Here is a 19,368-nt window from a genome sequence, read left to right as displayed (position 1 = left end):
GCTGTAGCCCTGGGCATGAGTGGGGGCATGGCTGTTTCGAAACCCACTGAACCTGTCAGGGCCTTCCATGGTGAGGCATGGGGCCTGTGTGATTATCTGTGTACTTCTGGTAGTGAGTATGTCATCTGCATGTTCTTCTTGGACAGTCTGTCTGGGGTCAGGGAGTCCTGTGATAGCCTCTCTGGGAGGGTCTGGGACTCAAAGGCATGTTCCACCCTGAGCCAAGCTTTCTGGACTTGCTAACCACACATGGTGGCCACAGAACTCGAGAAGAGTAGGGTTCTGGGGCCAGCTGGGACTCCATGTGCATTTGATTGTTGAACTTGTGTTTTTGCCAACCCAAGCTGCTCCCACTTTCTGGCTGGGAGTGTGCTCCTCCCAGCCCTGCGAAGGCTGGCATGTAGTCCCAGAAATGTGTTTAACCTCTTAGCTCCTTTGTGCATCGAACAGCCCCAAGGACAATGCTGCTGCATTCAACTCCAATGTGGAGAGGCAGCTGTCTCGCGTGCGGCTGAGCTCTCGGCTCTCCGTTCCTCCTGCGCTCCGCGGCCCCTCCATGCTCTTTCTGTTTTCCCCACCCTCCTCATTGAAGCCACCCACACAGCTGTCCCAGGGGGTAATGCACACTTTCCCCAAGACTCAATAGAGGGGTCTTTATGTCACCTCCCCAACACAGTCAACAGCTTACACCCCAAGTTCTTTCCATCAGGAAGTCAACTGGAGGCCTTTTTCTCCCCTCTACAAGACACAGCACCCTTCCTTCATGGCCTCCGTCACCTCTTCTGGTCACTTCACGCTCTTCTTCTGTTCAATATGCATACTAGTCACGCTAAGCGTATGCCCTGTTGTGAGCCGTTCGTGCTTAGAAGGAAAGGGTTCCCAGTAGGAGAGCCGATCTGTTTCCTGTTCCCCTGGAACATTAGCAGGCACGGCCATAGGGTTTCCACAGAAGAGAATCCTACAAGAGGTCCCAAGGAGAGGCTTCAGCCTGCTTCTTGACTTAGCCCCAGGCCGTCCCTCCCAGGATTCCAGGTCCTTCAGTTGGAGACTCTGAGGTTCCAGCAGACTCCCCCGCCCCCAGGATCAGAGGGTGCAAGCCTCTTGATTCTGTCTCTTTTCCTGACTTTAACTTGTTGAGAGTTGTCCTCACGGACAGAGTCTTCCATGTCCCCAAATCCCAGCAGCCCAGGGCTCTGGGGCCGAGGCTGTGCATGCCCTCGTTCCGTTCAAGTGCCAAGTAAAGTCTGCAGCCACTGGGGCCCTAGGCGCACTCACTCAAGTGGCCATGTGAGCAGAAGAAAGCATGTTTGTCCTCATGTGCTGCCTTCGGACTGCTCAGGGGACCCGCTTCTCGGTGGTCAGAGCCACACCCTGACTCCAGAGTTGGAGGCTGAGCCCCGGGACTTGCTGATCCATCCTGTGGGCTGATGACAGCTACCACCCTGCTCGTTTCTCCTCCCACATTGGCCCCTAGTGTTCTGGCAGGCTGGCAAGTCTGAAAGCCACAGCTGGAGACACTGGGTCGTCCAAGCACCGCAGTCTGAGCAGGCCCAGGAGGCCTCCTTCCTGTCTTTTGCTCTTCCTCTTGTGCATTCCTCTTCTTGTCTTCACTTTGGCTAGCCAGGAATTTCCGCACTGTACCAAAGTGAGTAGGTTCTCGAGATTCATAGAGGTTCTAGAAATGTCCTTCACTTTGTCATTGAGCACTGGTGTCAAACTGTCGTTGAGTCTTGGTGGGCTTTGTTTAAACTGGAAATTCACCGGCAACTGGCTCTGTCTCATTTTGCACTTCCAAAGACTCTATGAGATGACTGTGAGTGCATGCAGGGCTGTGTGGGCCTTGCCACAAGGCCTTTGCCTGTACCTCTTTCATCCATTCATCCTGGTACGTCGAGGGGCAGGTGTGTGACTGGGGAAAAGGCTCCGCACTTAGATGGTGGTTTTGCTGTTGAACTTCTGTGTGGCTTTGGATTACTCATGTGGACATCTGAGTCTCTTGGTACAGTGCAAAGGTTGGATCAGACCAGTGTATTACAACTGTGTTAGCAACTAGCGGCCCCCACCTTTGCGCAACAACCTTATAGAGTTCCAGTGTGCTGGGTCCAAGGAGTAGGGTGAGAGCATGCCAGGTCATGCAGACGGGAAAGCGGACCTCTGTGAACATGGCGATGTGGGGATGCAAGGACCATGCCCTGGTGATCGTGACCATGCGTAACTGTAAGACCAGCTGTGCCCCAGGTCGGTCTCTCTGGTTCATGCAAGCTGGCAGCTCGTATTTAAATTGGGCTTTTCATTTTGAGGCAATTGCCCGTTTACTTGCAGTTGTAAGAAATGACAGAGATGCTGGGCATTGGTGGCACATGCCTTGAATCCCAGCACTCAGGAGGCAGAGGCTGGTGGATCTCTGAGTTCGAGGCCAGCCTGGTCTACAGATTGAATTCCAGGACAGCCAGGATTACACAGAGAAAACCTATCCAAAACAAAAAACAAAAACAAAAAGTAAACAACAAAAGAGAGAGAATGAACAGAGAGAGAGAGAGAGAGAAAGAGAGAGAGAGAGAGAGAGAGAGAGAGAGAGAGAGAGAGAGAGAACAGAGAGACTCTTGTGCCTTTTCCCCACTTCCATTTCCACTGGCAAAGTCTTACATCATAGCACAATGTCACATTGGTAATGATGACATCACTTCAACCACAAACACAGTCTCACACATAAGACTGTTTCACAAGTCTCCGTACAGTCACACACATACACCTTGCCCACCCCCCTTACCAGTGACCAGCAATGAACCAAATAGCATATGACCATTTTAGGGTTGGCTTTTTCTATCCACAAAATTCCTTTGGACTTTATCTAAGTTGTTGAATGAATCAGTACAAATTCACACACACACACACACACACACACACACACACACACACACACACACACACACAGAGAGAGAGAGAGAGAGAGAGAGAGAGAGAGAGAGAGAGAGAGAGAGATTCCAAAATCCTAAGTGCCCCATATCCAAAACTTTTCTGAGCACCACAAACACCAAAGGTGGAAAATTTTACCTTTGACCTTATGTCAGTGATGCTAGGCCAGGCAGTGGTGATGCATGCTTTTAATCCCAGCACTTGGGAAGCAGAGGCAAGCAGATCTCTGTGAGTTCTAGGCTAGGCTGGTCCAAATAGAGAATTCCAGACCAGCTACATAGCAAGACCTTGTCCCAAAAAGAAAAACAGAAACAATAGATTCAGACGCCAGGCTGTGGTGTAGCTCAGTGGCAGGGGGCTTGCCTACATGCACGAGACCCCGGGTTCAATCTCCGGGACTGGAGCCGTGGGAAGAGCAAAACACAGGTCTCATAAAAATATTACATTTGAGTTGGGTGTAGCAAGTATATATGTGATATACATGAATTTTATGTTGGGTCCCCAAGATATCTCATTATATATGTACAAATATCCCAAAACCATCTGAAATCCGAAACAGTTCTGTCCCACACATTCTGGATCAAGGTTATTCAGCCTGTGGTTCATTTGTTCCTTTTTACTGTTAAGTAGTATCCCATGATGTGGATTCAGCAGTTAGATTTTGATTTTTGTTTTTACTTAGTTAACTATTCACAGGAAGAAGCCAGCACTACTTTTTAAAAACTGTGTCTCGGTTCAGGTTGAGTGCACTACGTTTGTGGTTAGATGTGGTCCCTGCCACCTCTGCTATGGAGGTGTTCGAGGCCCTTCTGTCGGGAGGGTTAGCATCCCAGCATCACTGGCCGGCCTTTCCCTGCTCTTCCCTTTCTCCGTTCTGGCCACTGGGTGCCTGCACTGCACCTTCACCTGGGCAGCTGTGGGTTGGGCCTCCCAGAGGCCCCACTGACAGGAAGTAGTAAGTCCAGCCCCTTTCTTTCTGAGGCAGTGAGTATGTGTGTGTGCTTGTGAACTGGGGTAGGCCTGGGCTGTTCTCAGGCCTGGGCCTGCAGGAGCCCAGGGTAGCGTGTGAAGGCCTCTCTCTGGAGATGGTGAAGGTGAGGAATGCCAGGCAGTAGAGGGAGGTGACAGGTCTACCCACAGTCCTCATCATAGAAGTTAAGTGTTCCTTCTTCTTGGTGCCCAGCTAGAGGACAGAGACTGTTCCGGGCCTGCCTGCCTGGTTGGTTCAGTTCCAAGAGCCCACAGCCAAAGCAGCTCTGCCCAGCCCTAGCCACGCGGGCCAGGGAGCCCGCCTCCCTTTGCCCATTCTGCCCATTGGCCCACTAACCAGGCCCCTATTCTCCCTCCAAGCAAGGCAGGGACTTCAGTCCCTCCATTTTGTCCCAGAACTCTAGTCTTGCCCCATCCAACCCAAGCCTGCCCTCTGGAGAGTAAGTACCCTAAGGATGGCACCGTCCATCCCCACCCCTCCTGCTATCCCAGCTTCAGGCAGGGAAATGGTGGACATGTCCCCTAACCCCTCTCTTTCTCCCTTTCTTTCTCTTTCTGTTTCTCTGTCTCTGTTTCTGTCTCTCTCTCTGTCTCTGTCTCTGTGCCACAGGGAAAGGTTTGAAACGGAACGTAACAGCCCACGTTTTGCCAAATTGCGCAACTGGCACCATGGCCTTTCAGCCCAAATCCTTAATGTTAAAAGCTAAAAGGCTGCCTGGATTCCCCTGACCCATGGCAGGCTGGACCCCCCCCCACACACACACACACAGATCTGGCATGTGAGCCCCATGGTGATGCTTGATAATGAACGACTGTGCGGGGGGCACCTCTGGTAGCTCACGGTAGTACTTCTGCTCTCTGCCTATCCCAGAGTTGACAGCTGGGGGCCAGTGCCACGCACTCGGCCCCTCCTTCCTACCTCTCCGATTCCCAGCCCAGTGTGACCACCCCAGCTCCCACAAGCACAGCCTCTGAGCACCCCTGTGTAAACCCTTAGCTGTAGCCCAGAGGGGACACGACAGGGTTTGCTGGCCTAACGCAGCCAAACAATGAAAATATACTGGCCACTGCTCATGTGCCCACCCCACTCAGCACCTGGCCTTATACTCACCTGGAACACGTTGCCTGCAGATCAGGGTCCTGAGTGGGCACCCTCTTCTCTGTACCTGTGTGCTGGCTTCATAGTTTCTTCTCATGTACATATAAGCATGCTTGTTTTGAAATAAAGAGGATTTGAAATGAACAAACCAAGCCCCAATCATGCTGTGCCTGCGTGTATGCCCTGCACCCCACCTTGGGAGGGCCTTCAAGGACAGTGTCTAGGACAGAGAGGATAGGTACGGCCAACAGAGAGGCAGGGACAGTGTCCAGCAGGTGAGGCCCCATGCGGCTCTGCTCACCCTGCTTTCCTACACCCCAGGCTAAGGACCCAGGATGAGGGATCCACACGGGATAGTCTGTCTGCCTCTCCCTGGGCAATGTGGATGGGGGCTACCCCAGGACTGTGGCTTTCTCCTTCTGCACCCAGCTGTGACTGACAGGTGGCGCCATCTTCCCTCACCGTCAGGAAATATGCTAAAAGCCTTTCACCCAGGCCATCCTTATGCCCAGCACTGTCTGGGTGGTCTGAGAAGTACTGTAAAGTATCGTTTACAGGAAAGCCCAGGAGATGGAGGTGGGGGTCGGTGACAGGGAGATGGAAGGGCCTAGCAGAGTCTTGGTGACAGGAGTGTAGGGGACAGCCTCCGGCTGGCTCCTGCTCTTGGCCCCACCTGTGGCCTTGTGCTACTCTGGAGCACTTAGCCAAGCTGATCAGAGCAGCCTGACTGAAAAGTTCTAGCCCCCACCAGCAGGGTTACTGTTTCAAAGCCACACTCCACCCACCTGCCCCACAAGCACCCTGGTTCCTCGCTCCACGGAATCATAGGCTGAGGACATAAGGACGATGGCATTTGGAAAATGAAGGAGGTACAGAGGACCAACTCTCAGGATGCCCTACCTCCTCTGAGGCTGGATGGCTGGAACCCTGCTCCCACCCTGCTGTCTGAAAACACCCTTTCTTTCTGGTGAGCTCATCTGGAATGGCCAGCCGGGGAAGCTGCTCACTCCTACCCACCCCCGAGATGCTCTCTCTAATCTCTCTACCAGCCTGTTCCTCCTTCGCCTCCTACCCCTTCCTTCTTCTAACAGCCTGAAGCCAGGGCCAGGGCAAGTCCAAACAATCGTCATCCTGGCTGGGGGATACACCCGGGGAGGACAAGAGACGTCTACCTTCATCTAGGCAAGCTGGAACTCACCCGTATTTGGACTGATGACTTGTGAGGCCCCAGAGTAGGTTGTAGGGTAGGAGGCGGCTAGACACAGAGGTAGTAGAGGTCCCAGACAGTGGGTATCCTGTGGATGGGAAAGGACCTGAGGAGATCACTCCAAGTTGTTGGACCCTAAACCTCTGTCACCAGTCCCTAGACTGTTAGTACTCTTTTGGAGCCCATTAGTTAAAGCACTAAAATGTTTGCTTTCTAGCAGCCTGATGCCTCTCAGCTCCTCCAGGCCACTGTGAGCAGCACCTTGTAGGCCGAGGGCCTACATAAAATCCTCAAAGTAAATAGAGTTTTCCTCACTTAGCACCCTATGTCTATGAGTGAGGCTCCTGGCTACCAAGAATGCTAACAGACTCAGAAAGGGACTGTGTAACTGTAACCACAACACAAGGTTGATATTGTGGACTCCAGAGGGGGGAGCCCCTCTAACTGGAGGATATGGTTTCCTGGAAGAAGAGGTTAGTGTTCTTGGTCTTGAGGGATGGGGTATGTTTAGATAGGGCCGGCTGGCCATCTAATCTGAGGGCACAGACATGGTGAGTCAAAGAACAGGATGGAAGATCCCAGAATAATCCTTTTGACCAGGAGGATGGCTGCAGAGAAGGTCATAAAGAGCTGGGATCCAGATGTAGAGTTCCAGGCTATGGGATTTGGAATATATTTTGAGGGCAACATGGAATGGGCAAAGTTTGCAGCACACTCTTCCCACTGCAGCTGATAGGCAACATTCCCAAAGACCAGGGTGTCATGGGGGCCCTGGCCTGGTTACAAAGTGGTATAGCTGAACTGCCCTGAGCTATAGTCACCAAAATGAAAGATAGACTATCCACTAGGTGGATGGCAGCATGAACAGTTTTATGACCAACACCTGAGTGATAATCTCTCATCATCCAATCAACAGAAATTGTCATACTTCACTGTCGTAGCTAACACAGGCAGCACGGACATCCTAATCATGGCGAATCCCCTTCCACTCCACCAGGACCAATCATAGTATCCCCATTACCAACAGTTCCAACCCGAGTCCAGTGACCACAAATCCCCAGACTTGACACCTCCACTATCAACCCCCTCTGTTCCAGACATACCACAGCCACCAACCACAACATCAGCAGAATTTCAATTCCCACCACCAAGAGCCCCCACACAGAGTGAAGGCATGAGGCCACCTTGATACCTCCCAGATCGAAACGGGGACCACAGCTGCACAATGCTGTCTGGCCACACTCTCCCTTAGGCAGATCTGAGTCTAGTTTGCTTGGGTTTTATTTTTAACTGGGTGTTTAAACTGAATTATGGATTGGGGGGTAGAGTGTGTGCTTAGCACATATATAAGGCCCTGAGTTCTATCCCCAACACCAAACATTTTTCATTGAAAAATGAAAAAAAGAATCTAAGTGTATGACAACTCAGGAAGCAGCTGTGGAATTGTAGGCCAGGCCGGGGTGATCTCATGGACACTCTCTTTAGGACTAAGGTCGAGGCTATGTAAGTTCTCTGTAATGCTTGCTTGCTGGTGCCTGCTTTTTGGAATTTCTGGAGACTCGTGGAACTTCATGCAGAAACTGACATGGAACAAGAATCCAAGATCCTTCAGGATGTACTTTGATGTCTCTTCTCCCCTCTCTAGACCCTGGTGACTGCTTGGTGTCGGGAAAGAGTGTGATCTTAGATAGGATGCACTCAGCAAAAACTGAGAGTAACAGGCACATGTGCGTGCCCATGCATCCCTGATGGTAACCTTTGTCCCAGCTCTGTGGTCAATGGTGAACTTTTCTGGAACCTACTTCCAGCTCCAACTTCATTGCCTGAAATCCAGGCTTCATTTGGAACTATTGTAAGGGAAAGCTGCAGATATGCTGGGCTGTAGCACACTGGGACAAAGGGGACAGACAGCCAATGTCTTCTTTGCATAGCCCAGGCATTTCCATCACTCCCATCCTGGGCAGGGTCTTCAGTTTCCAGTGGTCCACTGGAAATGTGGGACGGAACCAGGGAGGGGCACGACGGCCTGTGTCACCCTGAGCCTTCCCATACTTGGCCACCCTGTGAGGAGGTCTCCAATAGCAGCTTAGGAGTGTTCAAGTTCTACAGTTTCTCTGGGATAGCCACGTAAACAGCATGGATTTCAGGAGCAAAGGTGTTTCACAGAGGATGGGCGAGTGGCCTCATAGAAGTGTCAAGGACAGCTCTGCCCAAGGCCTCCTCTCTGACAACTAAGTCATGACAGTCTTGGGCAGGACGTAGCTAAAACAGGCCCATTTGAATGTGCTCTTCGCTATGGGATAGCCAGCCCACAACTTCACTGCTTCTCCAGCTCTAACCCTTCTGTTCTGTTTTGTACCTTTTTCCTTTCTGACTGGATGGAGATCATTTGGGAGATGCTTGGGTAAGCGTCTTGTGGCTTCCTGGCATTCCTATCTGGGACAGACAGAGATGTCTCACAATTTGCTCCTCCCTGTGTGGTCCATAGACCAACAGCATCAGCATACCAGGGAACTTGCTGGAAATAAGCCTCAACCCCACTTCAAACTCAACAAACTAGAAGCTGCTGTGTGATATTATCTGCTGGTTTTGTTTTAAGACAGGGTCTCACGATATAGCCCAGATTGTCCTGGAACTCACTGTATATTACCCAGGCTGGCCTCAAACTCACAAAGCCAGCCAAATGCTGGGATAAAACTGGTGTGTACCACCAGTTTACCTAGCTATGTGATGTTTCACCGGAGAGGCAGTGTCTCTCAACCCCGGGTCCCTGGTCTCCAGATGAGACCTGTAAGATGAATCATCCAGGGAGGTGGGAGGGAAAAAGGGAAGAATGGGCTGACGTTGGCACTGTGGAGCACGTGGAAGAGGGAAGTGCTGAGATGTTACTTGGGTCCAGCAAGGATTTGCCTTTGAACAGAGACAGATCACCTTGGCTGACCACAAGAAGAGGTCTCTTTCTTCCTCTGTGAAATACTGGTTAAGGCTTCAAGTCAAACTGACCCTCAGTCATTTTGTTCCCATGGGTAAGTTCCAGAACCTTGGGTAGATGAATTCTGTTTCCATTTCCTCACTTATTAAATAGGGTTGATTAGCCCCCATCAGAGGGCTGTTGTGAGATGTTAAAGGAATAATTGTGGAAACAGTATAACGTGAGCAAATAAATGGCGTGGTTCTGGGAGAGATATTACAACTTGTAGGAGTTTCGTATGTTCTATTACTATTGTTTCAAAAAGAAATGTCAGTCAAAGATCTAAGAATGAGCTAGGTATGGTGGTTCCTTCCTGTGGTCCCAATTAACAGGGAAGCTGAAGCAGGAGAATGACTTGAATACAGGCGTTAGAGCAGTTGAGAAGGGGCGGGGTGGGGGGAAGAGGAGAGGAAAGGAGAGAGAGGAGAGGAGGGACAAAGAGGAAAGGACAAGACAGGATGTGTGTCTTTGTTTTCTCATGGTTTGTGTGGGAGGGCCGGGATTGCAGATCATAGTGAGTGCTTGTTGGGGAAGGGGTGTACATGCACATTTCTATGCATGTGTCTGGAAGCCAGAGGTCAATGTCAAGTGTCTTCCTCAGCTGTTGTCTACTTTAGTTTTTGAGACAGGGTCTCCCACTGAACCTGAAGATCAGCTGGCTAGCAAGCCCCAGAGATCTTCTTCTCTTGTTTTCCCTGTGCTAGAATTTCAGGCTGCTGCACCTGGCTTTTTACCTTTCTTATGTGGGTGCTAGGAATCTGAATTCAAGTCCTCACACTTAAGCAGTGAGCATTTTACTGACCAAGACATCTCCCCAGCCCTATGGCTGAGTTTTTCTTCTCTGTCCCATTCCCAGGGAGCAGAACTAATCCTCTCAATCCAAACTCTGACTGATCTGCCTTCTTAGAGGACTTTTGGGGCAGTCTGGGCTCGCAGAATACCCAGGCACTCGGGTGGAGGCATGTGGGCATCTGGTCTACCTGTACTAGCACAGGCTAGTGCTGGGTATATCCACCCTACCTGATTACACTGCTCCACACAGGCAGAGTGGCTGCTTCTCAGTAGAAAGAGCCTTCAGCTCTATATGTGCTTAGAGCCAAGTTCACGTCACTCTTGAATGGGTAGCACACCCGGATACCTGGTGACGTGAGGCTCTATCAGCTTAGTAGGGTCTACCTGTGCCCTCCCTATAGGTCCTGCCACTCCTCAGAGTATGTCATGAAAAGGGGCACAAATTTCCGTATCCCTGGATGGTCCTTGACCACATTACCCCTTCTGGTCCGTGTACCCTTGGTCTGCTTTCCATGGTAGCTTCTGTCTGTCCACCTTCTGTCAGATGTACCGTCAGTGCCCTGGGCTAAAGCCCACCTTCTTGTGGCTCTAGAGCCTAGGACTTTTACACTCAAATATCTTTTTTGAGGGAAAGGAGGCTATGGCATCCTTCCCCAGATGTAATTTATGCCCCCGACTGAATGTGCAAGCATTAGGGAGAAGGTAAAGGCAAATTGGACAGGAAGGGACCGGGTTGGTAACTAAATGTTCTTTCCCACTGCATTGTGGTTTACTGGGAAAGAAAAGCCAGGAAGTACTGGAAGACTGAGGGGTAAACATTCCTCCAAGATTATGTTGCCAGGCCCCTCCCTGAGGTCTGATCATGCCCTGCTGGGATTCGAGAGGAGCTCTTTCCCAGCACCTTAGGATGTTCCCTCACACACACCTGCATCCTGTTCTGTATGCAGAACAGATGGTACTTTCCATTCACCCCACACCATGGAGAGGGCCTCACCAGACCTGGGGCCCACATGACCTGTTGTCTTTTTGATCCCACCTCATCAGCACCCCTATTGAGCATGCTCCAGTGTGCACCAGCCAGGCCACTCCCCCGCTGCTGCCTGCTTCTGCCCAGCCGCCTGCTGCTGCCTCTCCCATTGCGGCCTCGCCAACCCTGGCCACAGCTGCTGCTGCCCATGCTGCTACTGCCTCTGCTGCAGGTCCTGCCTCAAGCCCTGTGGAGAGTCCAAGGTAACTGGTGGTCCCCAGATGCCAGACCTAACATTGGGAAAAGGAGGCAAGAAAGGAGCCACTGTAAGCCTCTTTGTGGGCAGCTAAATAGTTAGGTCCCTGATGTTTTCCAAGGAAGCCAAGGCTGGTACTACTTGGTGCAAAGTGTGAAGGGGAAGTCAGGATGCATTTTGTGGGGTACACCAGTCATGATTAATGAGAGTTTTGTTATTGCTCTACAGCTCCCCCACTCCACCCCACCCCCCGGCCAGGGGAACATCCCTGGTGACAGATAAAAGTCATGTGTGCGTGCAGTGCGCGCGTGCGCACACATGCATGTACATGTGAACATGAGCAACACATCACACATAGCAAAGGAACAGTGTGCACAGTCTTTGTTCTTAGAAGACAGAAAAGTAAGATGACACTCATTCACATGGGCTGGAAGAAATCAAGGAAGGCTCCTTGGAGGTGGGGACGTTGAACCAGTCAGGTCAGACAGCTTAGCTGCTAACTTGCCCACCTCCTCATCCTTTTCTTCTCTTGATGTGGAAACAGTCTAACTTCAGATGCCCCATTGTCCTCGGATTTAAATCCCCCACTCTGTGCAGAGCTATTTGAAACCTTGAGAAAGTGATTTAACCTCTGAACCTCAGTGCCCTCATCAGCTATGATGTCTAAAGATGCACATGTATATTGAGGTCATTATTGGAAAGACTCATCCATAAAGCACCTAGCACACACGAAACAGTTAAAATAAGTCCTTTAAAATCTGGTGTCTCAGCCTATCTTCCTGGGTACCCACCAAAACAGAGGCCATAGGAAGGGGGCATGCAGGGAGGAGGAAGAGGGGGGCTGGGTGGGTCACTCCAGAGTGGCCAGCTGGTACAAGAGCAGGCTTGGCCCAGTTGTGTTTTGTAGGCTTCCAGGAACTGCTCAGCTGTTGTCGGGCCAGGACCCAGACTCCCCAGCACCCAGGGAAAACATGCCTCTTTGGGTCAGGGTGTGCAGGGTCATGGTGCAGCCTGAGGCAGCTTCCCAGCATCCCATGTGGTGCCAAGCCCAGCCTTTCTCCAGCCCAGTTCAATCACTGGGGGTGAGCCTGGTCCTGGCTTCCAGAGTGCTTCTGTCCCATTTGCCTAGGACAGGCTCAGGCAGACTGCCTCCACTCTTCCTCTGCAGACCCTCCTCTCATTAGGACCTTGCTTCCTTCACAGAGCAGGAACTCTGATGAAAGATGAGAGATGTCCCTGTTGTGGAGAGGCGGGGGAAGCCTTCCAACGTGCATAGGGAAAGAGAAGTCCTGGGTGCCGAAGCCCACGAGCAGTCTAGCCCCAACCCTATCTCTCACTGAAGGGCAAACTCCAGCTCCATGCTCCAGGCCTCCATGTCCGGGCTGCCCACTCACTGCTGATGGCCTCAGGAGACCCCCATGAGGGTGAATTCTTCCTTTTCATGACCTTATCAAGAGAGCAGAGGAGGATTCCACAGGGCACTGGGCTACACTGGGAGGGGTCAGGGAGTGCGCTCTGAGCACAGATGCCTCCCTTCCTTACATGTGGGCTCAAAAAGAGCTGGAGCTAGGGGTGCTCGTTGGATGTACACCTTGGCCCTTCACCAGATATCTTCAGCTTCTGTTTCCTTTCCCCATGCCGATCCAGGATGCTGGCAAGGTATTCCCCAGTGGTAGGAAAGTCTGGCCCTGACCCACTGGCCTGGAGCTTCATCCAGCCACACAGAAGCTGGGCACCCTTTGCATACTGTGTCCTCCTTTCCACCAATGTGCTTACCCCTCTGCCCTTAGCACAGGGATCTAGCCACAGAAGGGCAGAGGAAGCCTTAACTATAAATGTGGTGGGAAGGGAAAGGAAGGATGCATAGCCCCCCAGGGCTGGGATGCTGCTCTGAAGATTACTTTACCTCTGCCTGGGACAGTATCCAGACTTCCTTGGGTCCACTCAGGTTATCAGTGGCAGATTGTTATGCCAGGGCCATCCCTTCCAGAGACCAATCCTTCATTCCACAGCTTGGCCCAGCAGGTCCAGTTGGCCCATAGGGAAGAGATGGAAGAGACACAGGATGCCAAAGGTTGGGGTGTATTTCTAAGGTTCATTTCTCCAGCATCTCACCGATGGCTCATTTGCTGGGTATGGTCAAGTGTCCCCTTTAGGATACAGAACATATAAGGAGGGAAAGCTATTCATCCGTTTGAAATGAAGAAAAAGGTTTCACAAACAAGTAAGACTGGGAAACACTGCATCAGGCAGGATTAAGCTTCTGGATGCTGGGAGTCCCTGGAGCCTTCAGCTCCCCCAAGAGAGAGGCCAGGTTCAGCAGGTTCCTGAGGGCAAAGAACTGGGACACTTTCGTACATCTCCTTGCTACCATTGTCCCTGAGCCACGTGTGGGAAAAGGCTGCTTGCTCTAGAATCTTGACAGCTGAACCAATGGGAGGAAGCAATTGTCTAAGAAGTAGAGTGGTTTGTCGGGGAGCTGCTGGGCCTCCTCACTTCTTCCCATGAACAATGTCAGAACATTTTTTTTTTTTTCTCAAAAAACATGAGACTGCTGCTTCCTCCAGCAGCAACATAAAAGAATAAGATAAGGAGGCCAGGTGGCCAGGGCGTCCCAGAAAGGGGAGCAGCTGTGACCATCTCCATCTCCCTGCTCTCCTCCCTTTCTCCCTCTGCCTAGGTCCACAGTCCTCCGACTACAATTCCCTCTGTGGATGAAGCGCTTTCCGTGTGTTCTTCTGCCTGGCTGGCACCTTCCCTCTCTCTTTTCCAAGGTGGCAGAGCTAGCCGCAGGGAGCAGCTTCATCCCCTCTAAGACCCTTGGGCTTCTTCGTAGACTCTGGAAACAATCCAATGGGTGTTTCTGTCATAGCCCTGCCTAGAGATCAGATAGCAAACCGGCCATGGCTTTGGGTACCGGAGACCAACGAACTGTTCTTCTTATAACTCCTCTGTCTTGGTTCCAGGCCACAGGCCTCTGCCTACAACCCCGAAGCAGTCACTTCTCCAGCACCCTCTGCCCACACCAGCTACAGTGAGGGTCCAGCTGCCCCTGCACCCAAGCCCCGAGTCGTAACCACTGCCAGCATCCGGCCTTCTGTTTACCAGCCAGGTGAGAGCCAGAGGGAGGTGGGGGCAGGGGCGCAAAGGGTCATCTGCTCCACGCCAAGACCCAGAAGTCAAGGAGGCTCAGTTCTCCCTGCCCGCCCCTGGTTGCAGGGTGGAATCCTAGGGCGACTTCGAGCCTGAGTTTGACCTTGGAAGACAGGTGGGCTGCACCAGGCTGGGATGGAGCCATCTAGCTCTTAGGAAAGGGATGCTCATGGCTGGATGTTTCCAGACTAAGATGAGAAAAAAGAGGGCTGGGGATTGGAGAGCGGGGTGGCCGAAGTCAAAAGCTGTTTCTCTGAGAATCTGGGTCAGCCTCAAACTGAAAGACAAGAAACTAACAAAAATGCCCCAGGCTTTCGGCCAGGTTACTGTGTCACTTTGTCCTTTGAGCAAGCTGCTCAGCCAGTCGGGTGACACAGGACAGCTGGGGCACATGTGACATAGCAGTAGGGGGTCTCCTCACAGTGGACCCCAGGCAGAACTCCTTGGTTGCAGTCCTGTCTCTGTGGCCCCTTCCAGTCAGTGCCCAGGGTTTTCCTCCAGGGCTGAGAGGTAGCCTGTTTCCTAATCTCCTAGGCAGAATGGGTCTTCTTCCTCGGAGCCCAAGGTAGGTCTCAGGCTGGTGCAAGGCCCACTTTCCTGTCAGCCATTGCTCCAAGAACCCAAGAATGCACTAGGAGGTTTTTGTTTTTGTTTTTGTTTTTTATTTGTTTGCTTCAGGTTCTCCCTGTTTTTGGTTTTTTTGTTTTGTTTTGTTTTGTTTTTTTTTCCCATGTGCTCTGGCTCTGCCTATAGGAAGGCCCTTGACATCCAAGCCCTGCATCTAGTCACTGTCTTCTGAGTTCTGATCCTGAACTTTAGGAGGCCAGGGCTGTGACAGACTTTCTCTTTTGTATATGTCTGACTTGAGCTTGCCATGAGGAGACATCCAACAAAGGTGTAGAAAAATAGACAGGGGCTAGAGGTGTCAACTTGGTGGTAGAGTGTGTGCCTAGCACATGTGAGGCCCCTAGGTTCAGTCCCTAGCCACACACACACACACACACACACACACACACACACACACACATAGACGCATGCACACATGACAGACAGGTGGACAGGCAGGCAAGCAGGCTGATGGCGAACACATCAGAGTGACAGAGAGACCATGAACTTGCATTCTGTACTCCGGCAGCTGTGCACACATGGGGAATGAATCTTAAGTATTCTTATAATGATCACTTGGTGTTCATTTCACAGGCTGACAAAATAGGATTTTAGGTGGGCACATTATTTCCACTTAATCACTGTACCTTCATAGCCAGGCAGTGGTGGTGCATGCCTTTAATTTCAGCACTCAGGAGGCAGAGGCAGGTGGATCTCTGTGAGTTCAAGGCTAGCCTGGTCTACAGAGTGAGTTCTAGGGCAGCCAAGGCTACACAGACAGACCCTGTCTTGAAAAACAAAAAAAGAATGAAACATTATACCTTCAGCATGTAGTTATTGTTATCTTGAATTTATAGAAAGCAACGATGATTTTCCATTTACTATCATAATAAAATGTCTTTCTCTCCTCAAAATTATTATACACATATAATTTGTTTTGCTTTTGAGACGGGGTCTCTCTATGTAACCTTGGCTGTCCTGGAACTAGCCCTGTAGACCAAGCGGGCCTTAAACTCAGATATCCACCTGCCTCTGCCTTCCAAGTACTGGGTTTAAAGGCATGTACCACCACCGCCCACACATAAAAATTTTAATAGACGTTTTGTGTGCCTGTTTGTTGGCAGGGCGGCTCATGTAGCCCAGGCTGGCTGTTGATCCTCCTGCCTGGACCTCCCAAGTACTGGGATTATAAACATGTGCCACCACACCCAGTTTAACAGACTTTTAAAGGAACAGTTTTCAGTTCACAGCAGAATTGAACAAAAGGTGTCATTTTCCAAATATCCCTTCCCCTCACCCCATGCACACAACCCGCCTTTTCCAATGCACATGCCAGTAATTCATGGTAAGCTGACGAAGGGAGTAAGTTACAGACGTGTTTAAGAAAGATATGGGTCATTTCCAGGGAGAAGGAAGAGGGGCTTGTGTTCCAAGTGTGAACTGGTCAAGTAGCCTTGGGGTAAAGAACAACACGTCCAAAGTCTAGCCTCCAAAATGTATCCTGTTAAGATGTGAGTGAGACCCTAGGAAGCTTTCCTCTGGGGGCCTTGCTTGGGGAAGCACACACTTGCTGAGAGGCGACAGAATCTGCTGTATAAAGAGAACTGAATATGGACAGGACGCATTTCAGCTTGAGAGGAACGCCCGGCCTGCCATAAGTAACAGGCAAACAGCCTCACCTCTGAGACCTGAGCTTTCTCATTTGAGTAAGACAGGGGCTCTCTGCCGATGAAGCCATCTCTGCCACTTCTTGGCCAAGGAAAGGAAGTTCTAAAGTCAAAACTTCACAGGCCGAAGTGGCATTTTGGAAGGGGATCGGTACAAATCTATGTAGGAGACAGAAAAGACGCCCCGGTGCAGACTGGAAACACAGGACGAAGCTTGCAGAAGGAGGATGGAGTAGGGTCAGGTGCAGGTGAGGCCTTGTGACTGCACAAGGAAGCCCTTTGCTGGCAGCACCGCCAGGCGCTTCCGGCACCTTCCCTGACCTGTCCTTCCAGGCCCGCCAGGGGGCGGCCCGGCTTTCCAGTAGCTTCTCCGGCTCCGGCCGAGGCGGGCCAGACGTGCCGGAGCCCAGGCCTCTTGGCGGTTCCCAGGCGGTGCAGACGTTAACTCATTCCTGCCTGGAGCGGAGGAGAGGCCTGCCTCCACCCTTCCTTCTCGGGGCTCCGGGGGCGGCTGACAGTCTGCCAGGCCGGGGGAGGGAGGCAGTGCGGGTCCGCACCCCGCTCCGCCGCTGCTGGGCTTCGGGGACCAGGGCACCGGCGAGCACTAGCAGTCCGCTCGCGGCCAGTCCCCGGCCGCAGCTTCCGGCTGGCGGAGGCAGGGTGGCGTTCGCCCTGGGATCTTATCTCTGGCGCCGGGGCTGGGCGTCCGCTCCCCAGAACACCTGGGGCCCGGGCCTGCTTGACCAGTGGGCGGAGGACACTGTGGGCCCGGGGACGGCCACGTTGGCCCGCGGGCCGGGCGGCGACCGACCGGGGCGCTCGCTGAGGACCTAGCCCGGGCCGGGAGTGACTCAGATCACCTTGTTTAATTACACAGTCCCGGGGCCGCCGAGTGCGATAGGAGCCTTTTGAACGTGCCAATTAGAGATGAAATATCACCTTCTAATTTGAACCGGCTTAATTCCGTCACGTAGAAATAGCAACAGCCCGGGGCTCCGAGATGGGATGTCAGGTTTTTTTCCGGCATTCGGGGGATGGAGGGGCGAGGCGGGCAAGAACTGTAGGGAGAGGGGACCATGCTCTCTGCATCCCTCTCCCCAGGGATCTGCTAGACCCTAGCTCCAAGAGGAAAGTCCTCCTCCTCCTGGGCCGCTGTAGGCCCCAGTGGGAGGGAGGTGGCTAAACCCGGTCTGGATTCCAGCCTTCCTCTCTGAGGCCTTGTGTTGGGGTTTGGAAAACGCAGGAGGTTCAGGGAGTCGAAAGGCCTCGGATGGGAGGAAGAGAACGTCCGCCCTGCAGAGGGAGTGGTTGGAGGGGGAGGCAGTAAGGTGGGCCAAGGCCCGGTTGACTTGGAACCGGCATGCTGAAGCCTGTTTCTGCGTTCAGAGTGGTGTGGAGAGATCTGGAGCCCAGAGGGGTGCGTTCAGGTAGGAAGCTTGCAAGCTGGCTGACCTTGAGTGGCCGCTAAAGCTCTCCAAGTTGTCTGTGAAGTTGACTCGCAAGTATTCTGCCTTCTTGTAGACTGTTAACACAAAATTCTGTGGGGAAGCCAACAGCACTTGCCAGCCACTGTTTCAACGAGGGCTGCCATCCCAGAGGAACCCATTTTTACAGTTTTAAAAAGTAAAAGAGCCGGGCGGTGGTGGCGCATGCCTTTAATCCCAGCACTCGGGAGGCAGAGCCAGGCGGATCTCTGTGAGTTCGAGGCCAGCCTGGGCTACCAAGTGAGTTCCAGGAAAGGCGCAAAGCTACACAGAGAAACCCTGTCTCGAAAAACCAAAAAAAAAAAAAAAAAAGTAAAAGAAAGCGGAGTGAAATGGATTTAAATACTTTTATTTAGCTCAGCATATGACATTTTCAAGGAATTTTTGTGTGTTTGTTTGTTTTGAGACAGGGTTTCTCTGTGCAGCCCCGATTGTCCTGGAACTCGATCTGTAAACTAGGCTGGCCTCGAACTCAAAGATCCTCCTGCCTTTGCCTCCCTGGTTCTGAGATTAAAGGTGTGTGCCATCACACCAGGAGATTATATATATGCACATATGTATGTATGTGTATATATATATATATATATATTTCATTTTATGTGCATAGGTATTCTGCCTGCATGTGAGGGTGTTGGATCACCTGGAACTGGAGTTACAGACAGTTGTGAGCTGCCTTGTGGGTGCTGGGAATTGAACCCAGGTCCTCCAGAAGAGCAGCCAGTGCTCTTAACCACTGAGCCATACCTCCAGAGCCATACCTTCAACCTTCTCACTCCCTTTTAATTGTATGTATGTGTGTGTCTGTGTGTGGGTATGTGCCCTTGAGTGCAGCTGCCCACACACAGGCCTGAAAGAGGGTGTGGAATCCCCTGAAGCCTGAGTATAAAGAGCTGTGAGACACGAACTTGGGAGGCAGAGGCAGGCGAATCTCTGTGAGTTCGAGGCCAGCCTGGTATATAAAGTGAGTTCCAGGACAGCCTGGGTCCTTACACAGAAAAGCCCTGTCGAGAGAGAGAGAGAGAGAGAGAGAGAGAGAGAGAGAGAGAGAGAGAGAGAGAGAGAGAGAGCTGTGAGACATGAGTGTTAGGAACCCAACTCCTGTCTTCCATGAGAGTAGTACATGCTCTTAACCACTGGGCATCTTTCCAGATGCAGCTCAGTATATTAAAAATGTTTTATAGCTGAGCGGTGGTGGCGTACGCCTTTAATCCCAGCACTCGGGAGGCAGAGGCAGGCGGATCTCTATGAGTTCGAGGCCAG

The 19,368-nt window shown here is 51.8% G+C and overlaps 1 protein-coding gene across 9 annotated transcripts in view; it reads left to right on the top strand.

Annotated features, from left to right (window-relative positions):
• The window catches only part of Ldb3 (LIM domain binding 3), a 66,936-nt gene that overhangs the window by 25,071 nt on the left and 22,497 nt on the right, over positions 1–19,368 (top strand). For 3 of the 9 annotated variants that reach the window (XM_052733976.1, XM_052733975.1, XM_052733973.1), the window contains 2 exons: positions 11,020–11,205; positions 14,165–14,310. In XM_052733976.1, coding sequence (XP_052589936.1) covers positions 11,020–11,205; positions 14,165–14,310 — 332 coding nt within the window. The other 6 variants (XM_052733979.1, XM_052733978.1, XM_052733977.1 and 3 more) reach the window with 2 other exon arrangements.

The sequence above is a fragment of the Peromyscus californicus genome, unplaced genomic scaffold (genome assembly GCF_007827085.1).
Source record: "Peromyscus californicus insignis strain IS unplaced genomic scaffold, ASM782708v3 Scaffold_12__1_contigs__length_115047231, whole genome shotgun sequence".
Classification (NCBI taxonomy): domain Eukaryota; kingdom Metazoa; phylum Chordata; class Mammalia; order Rodentia; family Cricetidae; genus Peromyscus; species Peromyscus californicus.
The sequence above is the reverse complement of the archived record's forward strand: the minus strand, read 5'-3'. Positions and strand labels throughout refer to the sequence as shown.